The sequence below is a fragment of the Phalangium opilio genome, unplaced genomic scaffold (genome assembly GCF_054372755.1).
Source record: "Phalangium opilio isolate 3A_F unplaced genomic scaffold, DU_Popi_V2 ptg000045l_1, whole genome shotgun sequence".
NCBI classification, from domain to species: domain Eukaryota; kingdom Metazoa; phylum Arthropoda; class Arachnida; order Opiliones; family Phalangiidae; genus Phalangium; species Phalangium opilio.
In genome coordinates this window covers 5,561,630-5,583,909 of record NW_028324168.1, presented here as the reverse complement: position 1 = coordinate 5,583,909, position 22,280 = coordinate 5,561,630, and the positions used below count along the sequence as shown (strand labels likewise).

The 22,280-nt window shown below is 37.4% G+C and overlaps 1 protein-coding gene and 1 non-coding gene across 3 annotated transcripts in view; both read right to left on the bottom strand.

The window, feature by feature from the left end:
* Positions 1 to 737: 737 nt before the first annotated feature.
* Positions 738 to 22,280, bottom strand: part of Schip1 (Schwannomin interacting protein 1) — a 53,472-nt gene continuing 31,929 nt past the window's right edge. Inside the window, exons 1-7 of one of the 2 annotated variants that reach the window (XM_089837991.1) lie at positions 18,578 to 18,785; positions 9,056 to 9,141; positions 6,050 to 8,558; positions 3,950 to 4,291; positions 3,415 to 3,874; positions 2,917 to 3,016; positions 738 to 2,811 (exon numbers count right to left, since the gene is read on the bottom strand). In XM_089837991.1, the coding sequence (XP_089694117.1) occupies positions 2,751 to 2,811; positions 2,917 to 3,016; positions 3,415 to 3,874; positions 3,950 to 4,291; positions 6,050 to 8,558; positions 9,056 to 9,129 (3,546 nt within the window). In that variant the 5' untranslated portion in view covers positions 9,130 to 9,141; positions 18,578 to 18,785 and the 3' untranslated portion in view covers positions 738 to 2,750. Of the gene's footprint in view, positions 2,812 to 2,916; positions 3,017 to 3,414; positions 3,875 to 3,949; positions 4,292 to 6,049; positions 8,559 to 9,055; positions 9,142 to 18,577; positions 18,786 to 22,280 lie in introns of those variants that run through there. The other variant, XM_089837990.1, reaches the window with a different exon arrangement.
* Positions 21,582 to 21,663, bottom strand: TRNAS-AGA (transfer RNA serine (anticodon AGA)). Its single transcript has one exon. It is a non-coding gene; the product is annotated as a tRNA-Ser (tRNA).

Here is a 22,280-nt window from a genome sequence, read left to right as displayed (position 1 = left end):
TATTAGTAATGAAAACATTTAAGGCGAGCTAAGCCTTGGTCTTGTAAATACACGGCAGGACGGCAGGTTAGTGATTAGCATCGTTTTCAAATTCAAAATCACTAATCTGCCGTGTTTTACAAGACCAAGGCTTAGCTCGCCTTAAATGTTTTCATTACTAATAAATGTATAAAAAAGACTCTTACCTTCAGAAAACGGTGGTATTTCCTCGAAAGTAAGTAGAAATACAAGTTCCAAGTGTTTTTTAAAAGATTTTACAGGTGTAAAATTTATAAAATACGTTTTTCTGCTCTTAGCTCGTATAAAATGGAGTAATGGCATCTCCGAGGGTTTGACTTATTATGCCCTATAGGGGGTTAACATAGAGTGCCACTACTCTAAGCTCATCCTTTAATTTAGTTTCGAAAGTTCCCGATAGATGGCGTTTTATACGGCTACCCCCAGAAAATAGCGGCTGTCTGCTCGTTGCCCCTTCCGCGTCGACCTCCCATTGAATTGTGTATCTACCCTTTTAATATATCTATGTGCTTTGCTGAAACCAAGGCCTAAGAATTAACTAGGTTTAATTAATTTTATAGATAAACGTTCATGTTAGGCCTATAAACTTTTTAAAAAATGGATTATGGTTCAGTCTGTTATTTAACACAAACTTTACAACTGAAATATAATTAATAATATAGGCCTATATTCCGAAAGTAAAATTAGGCTTAAGAAAAATATGTATAAAAAAACTGCCGTTTTCCTTTCAAATAATTTATTGATACTTACACCTTTCACTAAAACTTTTTTTTTTCAGATGCACAAAAAATTTATACACAGATAGTTTTAACAGAAGTGGATAAATAGATATTTCCCACTACTTTTTAATTTAATAAATGCTTAAGAAAATTAAATGTTTATATGCCGTGGGGATTTTACAAGAAGTTATTTAAGAGACGGATATGAGTATTTTCAGGGTTTAAACTGGTTTAAATACAAAATTTTGCTTTCATTCAATTATAAATTAAATTAATTATCATTCCAGGCTTAATCTATATTTGGGGGGGGGGGGGAATGGCACAAATAGGAGGTTTCTTTGTGTTACCTTTACAATAATTGCGCTTGAAGTATTTTTTAATTAAATTTTCGTTTTTAATTATTTATTTACAAGGATTCTAACTCCAAAAAATTTTAGTGTGGGGGATGGATTTATATTGATTTTTCTTTAATTGTAACCATTAAAATTGGATGTACACATAGACCTTTGTTTTACATGCTAATCTGATCAGATTATATTTTGAACATCTTTTATTATTATTTTTTTTAAAAAAAAAAGGGCAAAGTATCGAGTATCGTATAATTTAATTTAAAATTAAGTTTTTGCGACTTACTAAAGTTGCTTGTAAGAAATCTCAAATTTTAAACGTGTACTGTCTTTTAGCTAAGCCTAAATATTTTTGGGGTCAATGAACTTTTAAAAAAAACAGACATAAATAAATATTTACAAAAATTAAAATTTACACTTAAGAGGCGATCAAATCGTTTTAAACTCAAACCAATCTTGAAATAACAGCAGCACCAATTGATATTAATTATTAAACCATTTGTAGCGAGAATTTAAACTTACCCACATAAATATGGCACAAAATGAGAAATTTTCTTCGGCTAGTGGCTAAATCTACCCTTTGTAATCTTTATTAATTGTATTATTTCTCTGGTTATTAACCTCTATACTTAACTTTAATTGTGATATTAATAGCAGCTGGGAAAATACCTTGTTAAGAAGACTAAAAAATTACCATAAGTGCTTTTGTTAAACTTTTTTTGCCCTTTCTGGTCACTTCAATTTTTTTTTTTTTAAATTTAATTTTGGGAAGACAACTATACACAGTGCTACCCTGAACTGCCATATTGTTTTAAGTAAGTTTCACGAAATTGAAGTTCTTTTTTTAATTTAACAATTAAACTGATTTAATTATTTCAAATCCTTCCATTTCCTTCTGAAATAAAGGAAAAAAAAAACTGACAGTGTGTGCAAAACTTTACACATATACATAATAATTATCTACACTAGGAGTTTTATGGTTTGGTTTTATTTAATAAATTTAATTTAATAAATTCTTTTTGGCTTCATTTTAAATCATTAAGCCAATTAATTTTGGCCTTTTTAATCTTTCTCCCAACACTATTTACTAGTATTTAATGTTTCTTTCAAATATTCTCCTTGTTTCTTATACCGTTAATTGTGTCATTCTCATTTTAATGTTTGTTTGTTTGTTTATGTATGTATGCATGTTGTTTGTTTATGTTTATTATAGATAAATGTTTTCAATATCTAAGTTAAACGCTTTTAATTTTACTATTGTTGTCAAAAGGGTAAAATTTCAATTTGAGATTGGAGATTGGATTGTTTCAAGAATTTTAATTTACCAGCGAGTTTAGTAATTAATCTCTTGAAGTTTTGTTATTAATTACTAATTAGAGATGTTTGGATTTCTTTTAAAAGGGAATAAACAATAAATAATTAAATATTCATTTATTTATTTACTCATATCTTTTAAAAATTAAAACGCAATATTGGTTATTATTTTCTTTAAAAGAAATGAGTTGATTTAACTCTTTACGATCTTTCCCCTGAAATCCACAAACTTTTGATCTATTTCTTAAGTTGTTTTCTCCTCATAAAAGTTTGTAATTGTAACTTTAAGTAGTATTATTTTGTTTATTTTCCAGCACTCGGATACTTATCCATCATAAGTACCTTATTCAGTTTACTTCAAACCACCCATTTTAGGTACAACACGAGATTTTAAAGCTTCTTCTTTAGCTCCCCTGTTGAAAATATTAAAAATATATTTAACGGAAAAACCTCAAAGTCAAAAACTACTAGAAGCTGAATGAAAAAAGGGTTAAAAATATTAATTAAATTAAATTTACAGAAATCTCGTCATATCTTCAATATCAACAAGCATGGAATCCTGCTCCATGTTGAGATCATCTCTTTCCAATAAAAGTCGGACTAAATCCTCATTTAAACCTAATAAAATGAAAAAAATATTATTAAAATTAAAATAACTTAATTAAATTAGGTTAATCAGGGTTCGTACGAAATTTTTACATTGAAAATCCCTGACTTTTCCAGGTTATCCCTGACCAAATTTTGGAATATCCCTGACCAAATTTTGGAATATCCCTGACCATTTTAAGATGTTTGCCAGAGCCCACTTCATAACACCTGTCCCAAATTTAGCATTGCTCGAAGCATGGCTTGATATACCAAACAAAATCCCTGACATATCCCTGACTTTTTAGGAAAAACTTTTAAATCCCCGACTTATCCCTGACTTTTCCCCCTAGTTTTCATATCCCTGACTTATCCAGGTTTTCCAGGTTATCCAGGTTCCGTACAAACCCTGTTAATATTAAAGTACATACTCTCAATTTGGGAATGTAAATCATTAACAATAACTTGTAATTGCGCAACATTCATATCAGTTAAAATTTGGCGGCTCAACCGATGTCTACCATCAGGAAAAGGTATCCCAACAATATCAGCAATGGGAGACTTCTTTTTCCTCTGCCTTTCAACTTCCATCTGCATTCTAGCCATTTCTTTGGCCTGTGATAGAGCGTGTCGCGCTTCAGCTTGCAATCTAGCGTGCCTTGTTAAGAAATCCTCTTCGGGTGAAATTTTCTTTTCAACTTTATTTGGTGGGTTTTCTTCTTTCTTTTGCGAAGATCTCAGCTGGCCTAATCTCCAACTTTTCTGCCTGCTAAAGAAGAAGGATGGTCGCTGGCGTTTATTTTGCTCCTGTTGTTGTATCTTCGCTGCCTCCACCTTATCTCTACCAGGTGCGGAGTTTCCATTCCCATTACATTTGTCTTGAAACAGGGGCTGAAGGAAAAATTTCGTTAACCTCCAAATATCCATGCAGGATTGACTAGAAATTGATTCTTTCCGAATTATTACTTTTGAAGCGTAATTTGGCACAGTTTGTCCATTTTGTCTAGAAGGTACGTGGTCAGGAAAGAAATTCTTCTGGGGTTTTTGAGAATCCATAAATGATGATATTCTCTTATCAGCAGGACTAACGCGACGTGGTGTATGATTCCCATTTTCAGAGTCCTGGTCACTTCCTTGGCTATCCAAATCACTGGCTGTTTCATTCATAAAGCATATTTGAAGATTCATCCCACTTTGTAGCCTTGTTGTTAAACTAGGTTTCCGAGTAACCCTCTCCCCGCAATAATATTCTTCACTATCGGAATCCATGGCTAATTTGCGCCTTATTTCTTCCCTATCATTCCTTCTCTGTAAAAATATAAGATAAAAAACACATGTATTAACTTACGTAATTACTGGACAAACTGTCTCCGTAACTAATCAGACCTCGAAGGAATCTAAGGGGTCTTCATTTTCACTTAATTCATCAAGAAGCGCGTCTAACTCATCAACAGATTCATTAGTCTTTGGAGCGTGCATAGCACCACCGTTTTGTGATAATAAATTAGAAGATTTTGCAAAGTCAAAAGACGACTCATTTGATAAGGGCACTGATAATCTATGTTTTGAAAAAGTTCCGTTTCCACCATTGTACTTGTGGATGCCATCATCACATCCATACCTCAAATCGGCAGATAAGGATCTAGGCCTAGCACTTTGCTTCGAGGTATTTGGGTTATCCTTAGATGTTTTATTAGTTCCCCACACTGATTTACTTTTATCAGTAATTTTATTAAGCACATTATCTAATGTCTTGTATTTAAAGAAACTCATAAGTAAGCCTTTGCCGCCTCAAGGGTTAACATATACATAATATTAGCACGGACACGCACGCGAGAAACAATTGACAACTAGTTGACAGGGCGAGCAGACGAATTCTCGTTTCTTAGCGCTTTATTCCCCCTTAACCTTATTTTCAGCCCCATTCGATTTTCTACCTTAAAGGGCCATTTACAAGCAGATTTGTTTTTCTTTTCTCACATTTAACTTGCTGTGTTTTTAAATTCTAATGGTATTGCGTGTTATATACATAATAATAACATTATTCTTCAATTCGAGGGGTAAATTTTCTCGAAAAACGACAGATAAAACCAAAAATATTAAACCAAATCTTTTATGATAGTGCGCCTTGGGTATCAGAGGTACGGCAGCTCTCTGCCTTTGTCTATATTAGCCTCTACGGGAGGATAGTATGGGGTACCAATTTCATATTATAAAATAAGAAAAAATAATCTCACCGGCGATTTTTCATCCATATTGTAACAAATAGTGTACATGGCCGCGATATATTCACTATCGAAACAAAATCTATCGCGCTTCGACAGCACTTCGCAAGGATCTTCCTTCGTCATACCATCTAATCATTGCTCACTCTTTTTTGATTAAAAACTAAAACATCGGCATTTGCCCTTGTAAAATAAACGTCATAACATACTCCTCCGCAAGTAATTAGGCTTGGGTAGATTTTAATCCAGACAAATTAAAATCCAAACAATCCGGGGACACTCATTAAGTATAGTGCTAGTTCATAGAAGCCGACACCTTAACTATAGTACTGTTATTTGCGCACTCTCTAGTATCATATCTCAAAAAGTACTTCAATTCAATAACGTGTAGCCTAAACTTTAGACGGAAACTAAACTTCCGTCTAAACCTTTGGTCCGAGTACAAAAAAATAAGAGCGGAGATAAAAGTAATTTGAGAAAAGGCCTAAACCGCCCACGCTTCGAATTTCGTCTCACTGACATTTCGGCTAATGGTTTGGTTTGAAAAAAAAAATAGCTATAGAGGGTATGACGAATAACTAAGTTTTCCGAAAGAGGGGGAATGTTAAGCTTTTACTACTACTTGGAATATTGAGTCTTATAACACAATGACGCGGTCGTAAATTGGTTTTGGCAACTGCGCCAGCAGCTGGATACGGCTGAGGACCGTATAATTCGCCCCCTTAGGAAATTCCACAGTCATTTTTAAATTAATAGGACAATGGGACAGAACTTCCGAAGCTCATTTTCCGAAGTGTTGAGAATTAGAGAATAAAGATATAAAAAGACTCTGGAGACTTACCAGCCAATCATTTTCTTTGGCAGCTCTAGTTAAATGTTCCTCCATGGCCGCCCAATCGATGGTGGGCATGGCGGTCTCTATATTGTAGACGTCAAAATCTCCGTTGAGAGTTTTCTGGTTGTTGAAGCCAACCCGATGACTAGAGGAAGAAGCTGAGTTTTTCTTGTTCTTGACAGAGCGTCGCCTGGACGAGGGTGTCAAATGAGATTCTTCTGGGAATTTGGGGTTAAGAGCGGCCACCGGACTAAGGGCGACGTCGCTAGTTTCTTTATTGGCACTTATTTGCACGCTAATGTCTTTGCGGTGTTGTTGTTGTTGGTTATTGTTAATGACGTTACAGTCTGTCATAGTAGTTGAAGTAGTGGTAGTAGTTTTGGCTGCCACAATCTCTTTCATTTCGGTTTCCGGAAGTCGAACGTCCGCCACCTTCTTCTCCTCCTTGTATTCTTTAATCTCTTTAAAAGCCTCCCCATCTTCGTCCTTCTCTGGATTTTGATTTTGATCATTTTCTTCCCTAATTTCCAGACACTCTTCATTTTCGAAACGGTACGGTTTAACGACGGCTTGTTTTTGAGGGGGTGGAGTTTTGCTTAAAGTAGTCTCGTTAATTTTAAAGACTTCCGCGTTTTCACCGTTAAAATTCTCTTCATTCTCAATCTTTGGCGTATTAACTGACGTCACATCCGGCAATAACGTATCCTCGTGGTTTTGCGCCTTTTTCACCGTAACGTTCATTGTTCCGGCGCTTGATTTTTCCGAGACGTCATTGGAAACTGTCTCATTTACAATCGCGTCACGATAACGTTCAGTCGCTAGTGTTTCCGATAACGCGTTTATTTCATCATTATCCGTATCTTCGTAATTGATTTGGTTCTTTTCCAGCTCGAGTGGCGTCTTATCCGCGATGATATTCTCTTCCGGACTTTGAATAGCGTCCAAGGTAACATCCGGTTGAGGCGCTAGCAACAATAAGGTTGGTTTGTTTTCTACATCGGGAGTAAACTCTTCGCCCGATTCGATTTGTTGGAAAGTTTCGGGGTCGATATAAGACGGGAGTGTCTCCTCCTCAATCGGGTATGTTTCCTCCATGTTTTGCTCTTCCAGTAGGTGGCAATTATTGGCATTGACAGTATCAATGCCTTTAAGACTCAACAAGAAAGGGTCCTCGTCTTCGGGCTTATCATCTGTCGATTCGGCAGCGGCCATTCGCAGTTCTTCTTGCAGACTAAGAGACGTTTCTTGGGTGTTGAGTATCTTTGGGTCATCGGTTTCGACGTTGACGTTATTTAGGGATCGGTTATCCGTCTCCTCTTGCAGGAAACACTGCAGTTCATTTTTCTTGCTAACCGGCATGGATACCTTATTGAGAGCCAAACCGGAAGCCATGTTTATATCGACGTCCGACAGTGAGGAACTGGACTCGCTCATGGGACTGTCCCGATCCCGTTCGGAGGACGCATCAGGGTCAGTTTCCGAGACTTTCTCGATATTATCCAGTGGAAGTTTCGTCTTCAAGTCATTCAAGTCGTCTCGGGATAAAGGCGGAGGTGTAGTACTTACGATGGTAATTTCCGCGTTGGCACCCCGATTCCTAGTCATCCCGGTGGTCCCCGAGGACAAAACCCTGGCCGCTTCGGACACGTCCGTCTTCAGGGTCACCCTAACGGGCGCGGCCGGACGACTGGTGACGGGTTGCAATAAAGGTTGAACGGTTTCGGTGAAAACTTTCTCCACGCGCGACGTACCGCGAAAGTAATTGTTGTTCCGATTGGCCGAGTGATTTGTCAAAACTGTGGTGAACGGTGGAGGGCTGGTGGTATTAATATTGTTATTTTTGCGGTGATGGTTGTTGAAACTGGTCAAATTCTCGATGATATTCCGTTCTTTCGGATCGGACATATCGCAAGAAGAATCGGAAAAGACAGAGTCCTCGCTCTCCAATTCCTCTTCCTCGTCCTCGCAGTCTTCTTCCTGCTGCTGACTAAAACGTTTGCGTCTGCAACTTCCGCTTGTCTTTTTGATGACGACGTTATTTACGTTACTCTCTTCTTCACTGGAACAACCTTCCTCTTCGCCGCTCAAGTCTTCTTGGCTTAATAGGGGACAACTCTCGTTGTATTCCAAATCTGAGAGGCTATCCTCTTCGCTGGCGCCATTGGACACTGACGGGTACGATTCCTCAGGGGAGGACAGGGACATGGCACGATCGCCTAGTTCCTCGTCGTCCAAGGGTGACGCGAGAGCCGAATCGCGACCGGGTGTTTTGGGATTGTTGGCATTCGTCGTAAGATTGGTCGCGTTGGTTGTTGTCACGAAATTGTTGGCGTTGTTCAAATTGGTTTTGTTGATAGTTGGCTTCGAAGTCGGGGAGGTACGCGAACGGAAGAGCTGCTGACCCGTCCATACTTGCTGGACACTACGCGTAGTATTGGATAGGGCGGTTGGTCTGGCGTTAGAACGAGTACCGGTCCACAATGTGTTTTCCTCGTAATGACGGTTTAAAGTTTGGCTGTACGTACAAACGAGAAAGTTACGTAAGTGGCCAAATAAATGACTATAAGGATTAAAAGAATGTTTGTGATAGTTAAGCCTTCCATCTTGGGGCAAAAATGATGTACAGCGTAACATTTACGAAAGACCTACGTCATAAATCTCGGTAATGTTATATATTTTCTTTATTAAATAAAGACTAGCCTCTTATATGTGTCTGATATGTAGACTCTTGTGGATTTCGAGCTGAGAGAGTTTTTGTCAGACATAAAGCCCCTTAAGCGAAGAAACTAACTTCTATGTACATCTCTCATATCACAAAAAAATATGATAAGATTTACGAGAGACCATTAGAAACAGAAACACACTCATCGAAAAAATATTTCTCGTGTACCCTTACATATCATAATGTAATAATGACAATAAAAAACCGATTAAGGGGTTATCTTTTTCGACCAAGGCTTAAAGTAATTTTCCGTAATAGGCTTAGCTACGAACAAAGGAAATGACATGTACTTTTTAAGAAGACATTGTTCTTCTTGCGGCATGTTGATTTGTTGTTGTCTTCTTGCGCCTGGTTTTAATCTCATTCTCAGCAAATCCTGCAACGAAAATAAATAAAAATGAGATTAGGCTTAAGTAAAGTTTTCCTAAAATACGATGTATCCCCATTAAATTCGTAATTCCAAGGCTTAAAACTCATTTTGGTACTACAGAATGAGTAGATTTATCGTTGGGAATGGGATTTCGTGCCATCACTTCAAGCACGGAGATTAGAAAACTTTTCATAGCGGTGCTAAGGTGGTTTATAAACGCTAAGCCTTTGCCTAAGGTTCTAGTAGGAGTTGTACTAAAAGGATCATCTATTTTCCAGTCCCCGGTAGAGAAATTAAACCCTGTTTGGAGCACCGTACCGTTTCCTGAAAATCGTTAAAACTTTTCAGGAAAATATTACTCATTACCTGGAATATTTAATACCAGGCTAAAGTATCTATTAAGAATTATACGCCAAAGTACACCTTAAAGGGAATATAAAAGGCGAAATTAATATTAGACGAATTCATCCTTTAACCTATCACAGGTTGGCAGAAAGCCCCTGGAATTATAGATCAACCTTCCTGAATCCTGATTGCTTGGCGGTTTCAAAATCTGTCTAGACTACATCATTCAACAATGTAATTAGACTAAATTACTTAACTGGCTTAAATATGACCCCATTATAACAATGACAATTTCAGAATTAAATTTAGAGCTTTTAACCTTTTAAAAGCCGCTTTACTTTAAAAAAAGAACCCCAAAGCCAGACGTCTGGGACAGGACACTATTTTTAAGGTTTAAGAAATCAAAAATAGGCTTTAAATTCGCACCCAAGTTCCATCATCACTTTAAAATAACAGTAAAATAAGAAGAGGAAAAAGAAATCAAATGTTTTTGGGGCGGAAACGACTTTAAAGCGACGTTCCAAAAGGGTTTTCCATGTCGATTTAAGTCCTAACCGTAGAAAGAAACAACAGTGAAGAAACAACAGTGAAGAAACCGCAAATGTTTTTATTATACATCACTGTATTTTTTTCTCCGGAACAGTAATACGGTAGATTTTTCTTTATTTAGAACTTAGGATAAAAACCTTAGGCGAATAGGATCGTGGGAGTCTATCTTAGAAGCGACATAAAGAATTCTAGAAACATAAAACCCATTTTTATTATTTTTTTTCTCTTCTATGAAATGAAAAACTGTACTGTATAAATCGACTTCTTTCCCTCATCTTTCGGGGGGGGGGGGAAACCCTGTTAGTAGATAAACGCGAAGTTAACAAATGAAGACTCAGTTGAACCGCCATGTTTGGTTAGACCAGAAGTAAATAGGAGCTATTTACTTCCGCTATTATCTGTATGTATTCCTGCTATTACTATAGATAGTTTTCACACATGGAGGATTCATACCATTTACACCAGGAAGCCAGGCTATCTGGAGGACAAAAGCAGACGGGTTTTTGTCCTCCAGATAGCCCAACCTCCTGGTGTAAATGGAATGAATCCTCCATGTGTGAGACGTCACCCATGGTATTTGCCCACAGAACCAGCACGGTACCAAACATGGCCGCCCGCTGCCAAAGCTAAGCCTGTGACGTTTTACCTAGGCACTGACGTCACAACTGAGATAGCTCTATTTACTTCTGCTATTAGCTGTTATGTATTCCTACTATGACTATATTCTTCCTGTTGCAGGCAACTTGTTCAATTTCTTTTCAGTCCCTTTGCATAATTTCGATATGTAACTTCGCGTTGATAAACTTTCGATATTACCAGAAGTAAATAGCAGAAGTGGCCCTTTCTACCTTTGGCTAGAGCAAGGCGTCGCGAAACCCTCAAAAACGGTTCCCGCGCTAAATATTTTAAATAAGCCAATCAGGAAGCGCCCAGAAAGTAGTTCTCATTTTCATTTTATCGCTACCTGGTGATAAGCTTCTCAACTATTTCAGTCGTCTGTCGTGAAATTCTATACTTAGAACTCGCGTGCCGTTCGTCAAATCTAAATATGAATGTTTCAACGCAATGTGATCTTACATACAAAGATCAAAGTGAGAAGAAGACACAAACTGTATTTAAAGGAAAAACTAAAGCAAGTCAAACCAAACCATATGAAAACTAAGAATATCTCTACGGAAAACTTAAGCCTTGGCGAGCTTGCAGATAGGGAAGGGGTTGAAATTAAGGATAATAATTTGAAAATTCCTGGAACTAATTTGGAAATTGGTGTTCTTGGCGCTAAACAACATTCAGCGGCACAGATTGTTAAAAGAAAACTACAAGGTACTGATTTGTCTGATGAATGTGCAACTCCTCTGAAATATATGCGTACATATATACTACGAAGCAGACAACTACTACCAATCCTGGAAATCCATGTATTCATCCGCGTTTTCCCGCCAAAATCAGCTAGTTAGGACGGCGCGAAATTTTCCAGAAAGTGACGCCTCGCTAAATTAGTCTATTGGGCGACTTCTGCTATTTACTTCTGATATTACATAAAGATCATTTTTCATAGGTTAAAAAAGGGCCTCGGTAGACAGATACCGATTGTAGGCTTAGCAACATCCAACAGCTCCCTATATAACTCGTATGACCTTTCACTAAAGGTAACTCGTATGAACTGTAATATCTTGAACAAGGGGGTTGTTAGAGACGAGGCGGGGTTCAATCTTTATGAATAATACCAAACGCGAGGGAACCCACCAACTGGGTTAAATATTTGGGTGGCTTTACGTTGTCAACATAACGGATTAAAGATACATATACGCGCCAGGAAACGCGCGCTTTATGGATTACCCTTTGCCAAATAATTATGATGTCACAAAGTTCCTTCCAAGAGAAAGAGAGAGCTTGAAAGTTTTATCAATTATCTTTCTTCTTGTTTTGATTAATTAAAGGCCTAATTCAAAACACTGGGTAAAGTTTCAAACCCTACAGAGCTAAGCCTAATACACGAGTACATTTCAAACTCTAAGCCTAAGCCTAAACCTTAAGCACATTTCAAACACTATATAGCTAAGCCTAACCATAACACTTCAATAACGCCGGGAATTTCACAAAAAGCCAACCTATTTTCCACGTGGAGAGTTGTGCAATTACGCTAATGTGTTAGACGATTTCTGGTGACTAATTTCAATAAAAACAAGTTGGGAAAACCAAAATATTACCTCTCCGTGTCAAGAAGATTATATAAACTTAAAGTATCCAATGAAAACGTTATTATGTTTCTGAGTTGGGGTTTCCCATTTTTGTTGTTGTTTTGAAAAATATATCGCAATGCACGGGCCTTGATAGATATAGGAGGCAATGAATGAAATATATCACAATGCACGGGCCTTGATAGATATAAGAGGCAATGAAGGAAATATATCGCATGCACGGGCCTTGGTAGATATAGGAGGCAATGATAATCTCTCTCTTTGCACCAGAGGTTTATCTTTAATATTTAAATAAATATAATTATTTTTAATTATTTTAATCTTCAATAATTAACATTAATAATAGTTAAATCGTTTAAAATAAAGTTATACCTATTATCTTCTCAAACTTTGCTAATATTGACGTTTAAAGTTAAGGGTACCCCTCTTGCCCGCTTTTTTCAAATTTTGGGGTATATATACGATTCGTTTCCATTATAATAGTAAGGAAAAACCGCAAATGCGAAAACCTTTGGTAGCGATCCTACCTTAGGGAGGCTAGACGTTTCTCGTAACCCTAGCTGATCGCCGCGTATATCCTAAAACCAAACGATGATAATGGAGTAGAAGCCAATGATACAGATTGGTGTCTATGTGGAATAGACGGAAGACCAGTGGATGGTGGTGTTAGAAGCCAGTGTAAGTGCAGACTGGTGTCAATGTGGGATTGACAAAGAGCAGAAGATGGTGGTGATTAGAAGCCAGTAAGAACAGACTGGTGTCCGTGTGGGATGGACAAAGACCAGAAGATGGTGGTGTGAGAACTCAAGTAGAGGAGCCATTTCCGTGACTGTGAAAGCAGTTCGGAAATGGCGAACACGTTTGCTCCGATACGCAAACTGCGAACGCGGTCACGTGGGTGTAACAACGGACAGACAGACAGACACACAGACAGACACACACACAGACAGACACACACACAGACACGGCCGTTACAGAACCTCTCCTGGACTACGTCACACGGAGAGGTAAAAATAGACATATCTAAGCCTTGCCAGCCAGCTGTCTTAAGTTGGCTTTTAGGTCCCCCCCCTCATTCTTCTATACTATACTACACTACACTACCATGAAAGGATAGACCATTAAACCCATGCAACCCCCGTTGGTAAGGAGTAAAAACAAAATTACTTACGTAAATTTAACCTATTAAAAATTCAGATATCTAAAAAAAAGAACTTCTTATACAAATTTCTTGCGTACAATCACCCTCCCATCCCACCCCCCAAATCCCATGGAGACGAAAAATATTGAAATATTAAATTAACGCCAGAAAACCTCTAGAGATTTTTTTCCTATACCCTAACTGAATTTTTAGAGCAATAACACGTTTTTAGGTACAGGCAGTATAAGTTTTTTAGCATCAATTTTTAAAAGAATTTGTTTTTTTTTAGAAGAAGGCGAGGGAGAACTCTCTGAATGTATTCTCGCTTTTCTTTATGACACAACGGGGAGTGCTTCCTTATTCTTTAAGCCTAAAACTGGCGTACAAGAAAAAAAAACAACTAAACTTTCTTAGGCCTTGGCTATAGCATTGCCTGATATAAAGAAAGCATCTCAGTCCCAAATCCACCCCCTACTTCCTTCCTGTAAGTTCTTAAATTGCGTTTTATTGACAGGCCTAACCCATTAATAACTTAGGTACGTTTTTTTATCGCTCTATACCACGCGTAAAAACCTTTTTTTTTATTATTATTTTTTATTCTTGGGTATATATTTTTTTATTATGATTGATTATATTATGGCGGGAAACTAACATATATTATTAAGTTTCCGTTAATTTATTAGAGGTAACAACAACGAAGGGTTTGACCGTGACGTTTGTCAACAGAGTACGGACGGATTTTGAAATAAAAGTTTATTCATTTTTATTTACAGCCCCTGTAAGTGGGCTAGCCGAAAAGTCCAGCTAAGAGGCAGTGAAACCAACGCTTAAGGGGGAACGGTTTAAAATTTAAATCGGTATTATTCAAACTTATTTCTCAGTACTAAGCCTTTTAAATTTAGGTTTCAGCTTATGAAAATTGTAGGCCTTGGTTTGAACATTAATATGTCGTAAAAAATAGCTTTGATATTGAAGAGGTGTAACCCTAAACCCTAGAATCCTGTTAGAAAAAGACGATTTGCTTTCGATGTTTGGTTTTTTTTTTAAGAGCCCTAATGATATTTTCCGAGAATCGATCTACGTCATAACCGGAATATTCTCGTTAGAAAAGGGAATATTCTGTTTACGTTAAGTTAGGTTTGCTGAAATATTGATTACGGTCTGTATATACGCCGCCAAAATGGCAACTAGCGGATTTGTTGTTTTTGATGATTTGAAGTGAAGGTTTCAAGGTCACCATTGTTAGGCCTAACCAAGACTTAAGCTTAATTAATACCCGAGTAGATGTAAAACATAAGACCTATTTTAATCGCAGGGCCTAAACCAACCTTAAGCCTATTACCAGAGTGTATTTAAAACATTACATCGCTAAGCCTAACCAAAATATTTCAATTTAAAATCAATTTAGGCACCCAATCTTTTCGCCTGTTTCGGTTGGTCTCTAGATTAAATTATAAAGCAACTCCCCTAGGACTTAGTTTGTCCCAAGTTCTGCCCCGAACCAATCTAATCTTGAGTTGCGGTTAGTCAAAACACATGTCATAACCATAACACAAAACAGTACGTGTGTTTTCTCATTTCCTTAACAGCTATAGTAGCGGCAAAGTGCTGCCTATAACCATTTCCATAACCGCTCCACAAAACCAAAGTAAAAGTTAGCGTACACAAGGTACTAAAGGAGGCAGTGGCCTGGGCAGGAAGTGCTCTGGGAAAACGCGCGAAACTTTACCTGGGGTTATAAAACATGTATCGATTTGGTATTCCGAGAAAACAGAGGCAACAAAAAGAGCTAGAAAAGTTGGGAGATTGAGGTCTAGCTAGCTCTAGGAATTGGCGCCAAGTGCCAACCGGCAATAGAAAGAGAGCGTAATTTATTGAATTATTCCTGACTTCCCCCTTTAACTTCCTGAATCAAGGCCCGAATCTTTCGGAACCTTTCTTCCTTATACAGGCAAACGCCCCCTCACACAGTTTCCTGCCCAAAGAATGCTTGGAATATCTGATGCCCTCACTCATGGAAAACGAAAAAAACAAAAGAAAATTTGTTAGGGGCTAAGCCTTGGTGATATCTTTGTAGGGTAAATAAATTTCCCGCCTTTTCCTAAGCCTCTGATATCTCAGATTGGGTTCCCTGATAATTCGCGGCGTTTTCTTAAAGAGAGGGTGGATGAATAAAAACAAATGAACTTGAGGCCTGACTGTTGACCAATGAGCAGACGAGAAAGTAAGTTCTAATCCGAGATTTTTGTTAAGTCTAATTCTAACTTTATTATTAGTTTGGTGACCTATTTTAACCGTTAGGGTTATGGAATCCATGTTTTGCCATCCCTTTTAAGCCTAACTGCAGTATTTTCGCTGTACTTTATCGCTGGCTGACCATTTTTGGGGGGAAACCCGCAATAAATGGGCGTAAGGGGGGGGGTGTGGGGGTAGGTACCCTGAATCACTTGATTCTTTCACGGTTTGTTTCACTCCACATAATTCTATTTCCTAATTTTTTTTGTTGTAAGTCTACGCTATAGATAGGACAGAAGCAACCAAGTTAGGGCCAAATTTAGTTTCAGTACAACCACGTCCACGTAGGCCTAAAAGGAGCTAAGCCTTGTACGAAGAAATTATCAGAAGTTATTTCATTGCTTAGGTTACTTCACTAGATTGCCATTTTCCGGAGTAACTTTTATTGTTTTAGGCCTAAGGTTGTAAAGAAAATACACAAATACATAAATTTTGTGTACGTTTTTGTTTTGGGCCCCCTTAAAGCACGGTGGAAATTGTTATTGCGATTGTCAAAGCAAAGTGCTAAAACTACTTTTGACAATAGTTGTTGCTATACGTGCATCCTGTTTTTTATACAGTTATCTTTTCGCAAAGGCTTAACGACCTTTTAAGTTTCCAACGTGCACAGTTGGTTACGAAACGTTATTATATCCTGTCTATATTTATGAATAATTCAAATTGAAGGTTTTAATTTATACCGTGTCTAAGCGCTTTCGAATCAAAACGGGCATTAGGGGGATTAAAAAGAAATATAGTTTCAGTTTTCATATCACATGTGGCAGATGTAACGTAGCCAATTAGGCTATTTAAAATTTAAATTTTAGGCCTTATAATGGTCCAACATTTAAAGAAGAGCTTCCCATTATAATGCAATGGGATTTATACGCAAATTGTTAAAAACATTACTGTTATCGTACATTCATAAGACAAGTTCCATAAGTATGATGCTTCATATACTCATACTTCATGACAAGCTCTCAGTAACCAGTGACAAACTTATGGTGAACATATCTTATAAACTTATGCTGTTATCTTCATTGTATGAGACGGTAATTTCCGTTGCTAACAAAAATCGGTAACTGATAACAATTAGAATAATTCGGAAGTAAGTTTTGTAATGAGCGGATGTAGATTGCAAGATTATTAGGACTAATTTCCGCTACAATGCCACCAGATAATCCTTCCTAATTAGTTTAAAGGAAGTATAATTTGTCGGTAGTAAAACCCTTAAAATAATTAATATACGTTAAAGTTATTAAAATTAGGCTTAACATTAGTTAAAGTGCTCCAAACTTTTAGGCCTAGTTTTTAGTCCCAACCATATCAATTTCGTAACTGAACAAACATTTATCACGTGTCCTAAATTAGGTTCCGTTATACAAACCACGTGTTGTCTTAAACTATACAAAGATTGACAGAGATGTTCCTTTCAATAAAAAAAAGGGCAAGGAAAACCAACAACCCCACGTATATCAAATTTCATTTTACTATATAGATCAAGAAGTTGCCTACGTTTCTCTAGTTTTCCCTCCAAAAATTCGCCAGTATTTCCCCGCTCAAAATACCACCAACCAACCTCTTGACTTTAAGGGAACGAAGATAAACTTACTCTCCCCACAAATGGGTGCGAACTTAACACCCACCAAAACACCCTGACTTTAGTTGGGGGGGGGGATGGGGGAAAAAAGGTCCAAAACTGAAGACATTGATGGAAAGACCCCAGAAGAAAAAAAAACGAAAAACTGTAGAATGTTTAGCAGGCGAAAAACTGAACGGTGCACAGAATTACACACGCTTCAGTTAATCTCGATTTTGCAGCAAGTCTAAAAGTGGCCTCACTTGAATCACTTGAGTAGACGAAATTTGTGTGGGAGTTCTAAGAGGCCCATAAACCTATCTTCGTTTTTTTCTTTCTCTGTCTCAAAAACTAAACTAGAACTATATAGAATATGTGGGAAAGTTTTATGCCCTAATAATATAGTAGGTGACTTTCTAGTCCGTTAATCTTACACAAGAGCTTAATTAAATTACATAGAGCACCTTCAGAAATATTAATATTAATATTAATATATATATAAATAAAAAACTTTCCCTGCAACGTTTCATAAAGAAATTATAAAGCCGGAAAATTGGAAAACTTGGCTTTTGGAACCCTCTTCGCGGTATATGATTAAAAATTCATAATTTGAAGTGATAAATGTGATGCATCTTTAATCCTAAGAAAATTTATATTTTTTAACTTTAAACCAGAAGGAGATAATAGAAGAAGTATAACACTCTGTGTAATATGATTCTTTCCAGGCAGACTCTTTTTGTTTGCTCTCCTGCTCATCAAACTTCAGATGGGCATCGCACCTTGCTAGGGTGAATTCTATAACTGTTTGGTATTTACTAAATCCTCAGCAATCTAATTATGAACTTCTAATAACACCCTTTTAACTAAACCGCGAAGATTAGACGCCACGAGAAAATCATTAGGTACGCTGAGGAAAATTAGTACCTGTATCACACAGGTAGCCCTATCTTCATAACATTTTTGCAAGGGGGAAATGGAGAGGGGGTTGGTCTATACAAAAATTAGGCTTAAGGTTATTCATTAAAGCTACACACATTTTCCCGGGTTTCCCCTTACAAGAATCGGCGGAAGAATTAAGCCTTAAAAGGGCAAGCTACTACTCTACATTCCTAGTAATAATACTGGCAAGTTGGCAACCACTATCGATCAGACTAAAATAAGGCTACGCACAAACGTTGTAGTTTTTCCTTATAAAAAAAACCCTCTTAGGATATACGGAAGCCTTGTTTCGTGTAGACTATAAAAAGCCTATTCTTACATAAAAATAGAAATTTCACACGGTAATGACGTCACAAACAGATACACACAAAAGGATCGAAAGAAATGAATGCACACCGAACGTTGAAATCCTACCTGTCAAATCCATGTTTACAAACGTTTAAACAAAAATGATTTTAGGGTTAACTATAAAGGTCAAAGGTTACTTAAATATTAATTCGACAATGATATTAACCGCGTGTTTTAACACAGTTAAACACAGACTACAGTGGTAACTGAGCGAAAGAGAGAAGTACTCTCTGTCTCTTCTCTCTCTACCGTCTCGGACCTCTATTTTGGGGGGTTTCGCTAAAGCTTTCATTCGCTACCGCTATGGGGCGTGCGCGGTTTTATAGGGGGAGGGGAGTAGTAGAAGAAGTAGGAAATTTACAGCTGTATTGCCGCTATACTTCTCCGTCACTGGCAGAGGCAGCAGCGAGAGAAAAGGGAAAAGAGGAGGATGAACTTAAACCTAAACAGACGAAAAGGCGCCAGTCAGGGTTTTCTCAAAATGATTGTAGGACGCAGGCGCCAACTTCTTTACTTTTTCCCGCGCTCTTCTCTTTTGCGCGGGTAATTTGGGTATTAAAAAAGATATATAAATTTGGATACTGAAAGGCTGCTTGGCTGCTGGAAGCTTCAATTTGGGGAATGGATCATCAATAGCTAAACAGACGTTGGTAATTTGAGGTAAATAACACGCTAAATATCCTTTCCAATAGTTCAACAACGAACTTTCTCGTGACGTCACAGTCTCCTTCCCATCTCTTCCCTCGATTTTGGCAACCATATTGGAAGTCGCCAGCTCAGGCTACCAATATTGACGTCACGTCCCAACTGTAGCTCCTCCCATCTCAGTACCGCCACTCTATAGAGTCTAGTACTTTTAAACAACATGAAGTTGTTTACTTCTGAATGTTATGGTCTTCTAATAAGTGTGATGTCTAACTCGAAGGACTCCTAAAAGTCTAGAACGATTTCGAGTATATACATTCCGTTGTCAGCAAAAATAGATAATTACATTTGGGATAAACTTTTGGTTAAGCCTAATACGTCTGAGAACTTTGGAGGGAAAGTATGTTGAGAGATAAGAGAGAGAGCTAGCTGCTTGTTGCTCCCCTCATTTAAGAAAGATCTAGAGTTCAGCAGTTCGACATTAGTGTAAGAAGCTGTAGTAGGAAAAGGGAGTTTCTCTTATCAAGCTTTAACGTTGTATCGTTTAGTTTCCTTCCAAGCTAAATTACTACGGAAAGGTCAATCGTTCGGTCATTAGGGTTAGCTATAGGGCTGATCTTGGTTAGGGGGTGTTTTAGGGAGAATTAATATCATTAATTAAATAAAAAGGGGGTTAAAACGGCTTTTTAAAGGATTTTGCTATCAGGTCAAAAGGATTAAATGTTGCTTAGACGTATTGATTTTTGGTTTGGTTGTATCTAAGATCTTGATTGCTTCTGCTCCATTCCCAAAACGACTTTGTGTGACTCATTTTGGAATTTTATTTGCTTTACACGAGTGGGTTTACGAGAATCTATGACCTACGTTGTCACTTCATGACAAGCTCCAGTTTGTAACCAGTTACAACCTTAAGGAACATATCCTAAGAACTTATGCTAATGTCTTTGTTATACTTTAACACAGGACCTTTGAAAAGGCTTTATTCAAAATCATTTGATTTCACCATCCCTTTAAATTCCTCCCCCCCCCTTCTCCACTTGACTCCTACATCTACCATTAAGTCTGGAGAATCAGCGTTTGGCTTCCTTTGAAAACGGACCAAATCACCAATTTGATCCCGAAACTTTTGGAAAATGCGAGTTCATCTTGAAAAAGTGCAATTTTTACAATACGAGAATTCTTTTAGGCAATACGCTGGTGCAGCCAAAAATAAAACTGAACCCAGTGAAATCATCCCTCAATAAACTGATGCCTGCCTGCATAGAAGTAAAAGAAAAAGCAATAAGGGGAGCGTACGGTTCCTCTGGAATCTTTTGAGTAAACAGTAGATGGAAAGATCTGAAAAGATCTTTGAGAGAAATATCTAAGGGTACGGAAAACTAGTTGGGGGTGACCTCAAATATAACGCGCCGCCTAATGCCTGCCTGGTTTTCGCTTTTGAGAAAACTGTCCCCTGATGTGAAAAGACGACTTAACTATGGGGGGAAAAATGTATGTTCACTCCGCAGTAAATAGATCTCAGAAGCTTATAACCAGAAGAAATTGATACTAACGTTAGTTTTTCCTAATACCCATTAATCATTTAAAATATATTGACCTCTGACCCTTAGTGTAAGCAGTTAAGTTTGTAATTTAATTATGAAAGTCATTCTCTTCATAATCTCTAGCTTCTTTAGAGCTTACACTGTTACTTTCAGGGGCAATTATCAATTGGGAATTACAAACGAGGTCCACAAATAATTTAGAAAAATATAATATAATTTACTTCAATTTACAGGCTTCACAACCGCTAAGCCTTGTCAAAAAATAGAATATACTAGTCACCCAACAGACTGGCGGCGCCAATCGGGTGGATTGCAAAATATATCACTAAATAAGGAGTAATAAATGGGGATAGGATGAAGTCACGACTTTCGGAATGATATAAAAGTCGCCTCTCTTGTAAACACCACTAAATCAGAAATAATTTGGCATTTCGACCCTCTAGACGTGTTCGATAATGGGTAGAAATCGAAATTGGGTTAATTTCCTATTGACCGTGTATCAAGGACCTCTCAAAAGTGGCTAAACAACATTATTTCTCCAATATCTAGATGTCTAGAACTTTTTTAGAAGAGAAAGTGCACCTCCCTAGCTTTAATTCCATTATACTCTATGAAAAGATAACACGGGATGCTACTACTGCAGTTGGCGGGAACATCGATTTTTGGCGGGAAACGAACGTGAAAGTTAGAAACGAGTGAAGTAGCTAGCGCCATCTATTCATACTTTTGCGAACTATTTAATCAATTTAGGGTAGTTTTTAAGTAAATTTTTAATGTAAATATTTATTAATGTTAAGTTTTAAATTTTAAAAACTATTTCCAGCGTATTTAAGTGGTAACATAGTTATTTACTATGATTAAAATAAAATTAAAAAGTTATTCGCAGTCGGCAGGATTCGAACCTGCGCGGGGAGACCCCAACAGATTTCTAGTCTGTCGCCTTAACCACTCGGCCACGACTGCTTGCAGGAAATGCACTTAAAGCAGGGCGCAACCCATACGCGCCTTTTCTCAGCCACCATTTTCGCACTACGCAAGGGCAGCAGTTAAGCGCCAATTTCAACTTTACAAAACAGACAGACATACACCATGGATGAATAATAGTGCCTAAGGACATACACCGCGCGTTTGATTTTTGTTCCAGTTTTTGATAAAAAAAAAACTTAAAACCCAGAAGGTGAAGGAAAAATTGCAAGAAAAAAAACCTTCCTGAATTTTACGAGTGGGATTTAAGTAAATCCTAAAAAAGGAATTTGCAGAAGATAAAAAATCTACAGAGAAAAAAACATCGGAAAATTTATTAGATTTTCGTTTTTCCCCTCCATTTCACAGTTTTTCTAGACGAAGTTTGAATAACTTCCTATGGCTGGAGGAAAATTATTTCCGATAAATTTCACCGTCTTCAATATTTCTTAACCCTTTGGGGTTGTTATCCTCAAGATTATTGGAAAATACGCCCGGGAAAATGTATATCCGTTCCACTTTTTTTCTTTTCAACAAAGGTTTATAAATTCTCTGAACTTTTCAAGTGGATTTCAAAGAGTTTGTCAAAGGCTTAGAATTTAGGCTTAACAATTCAG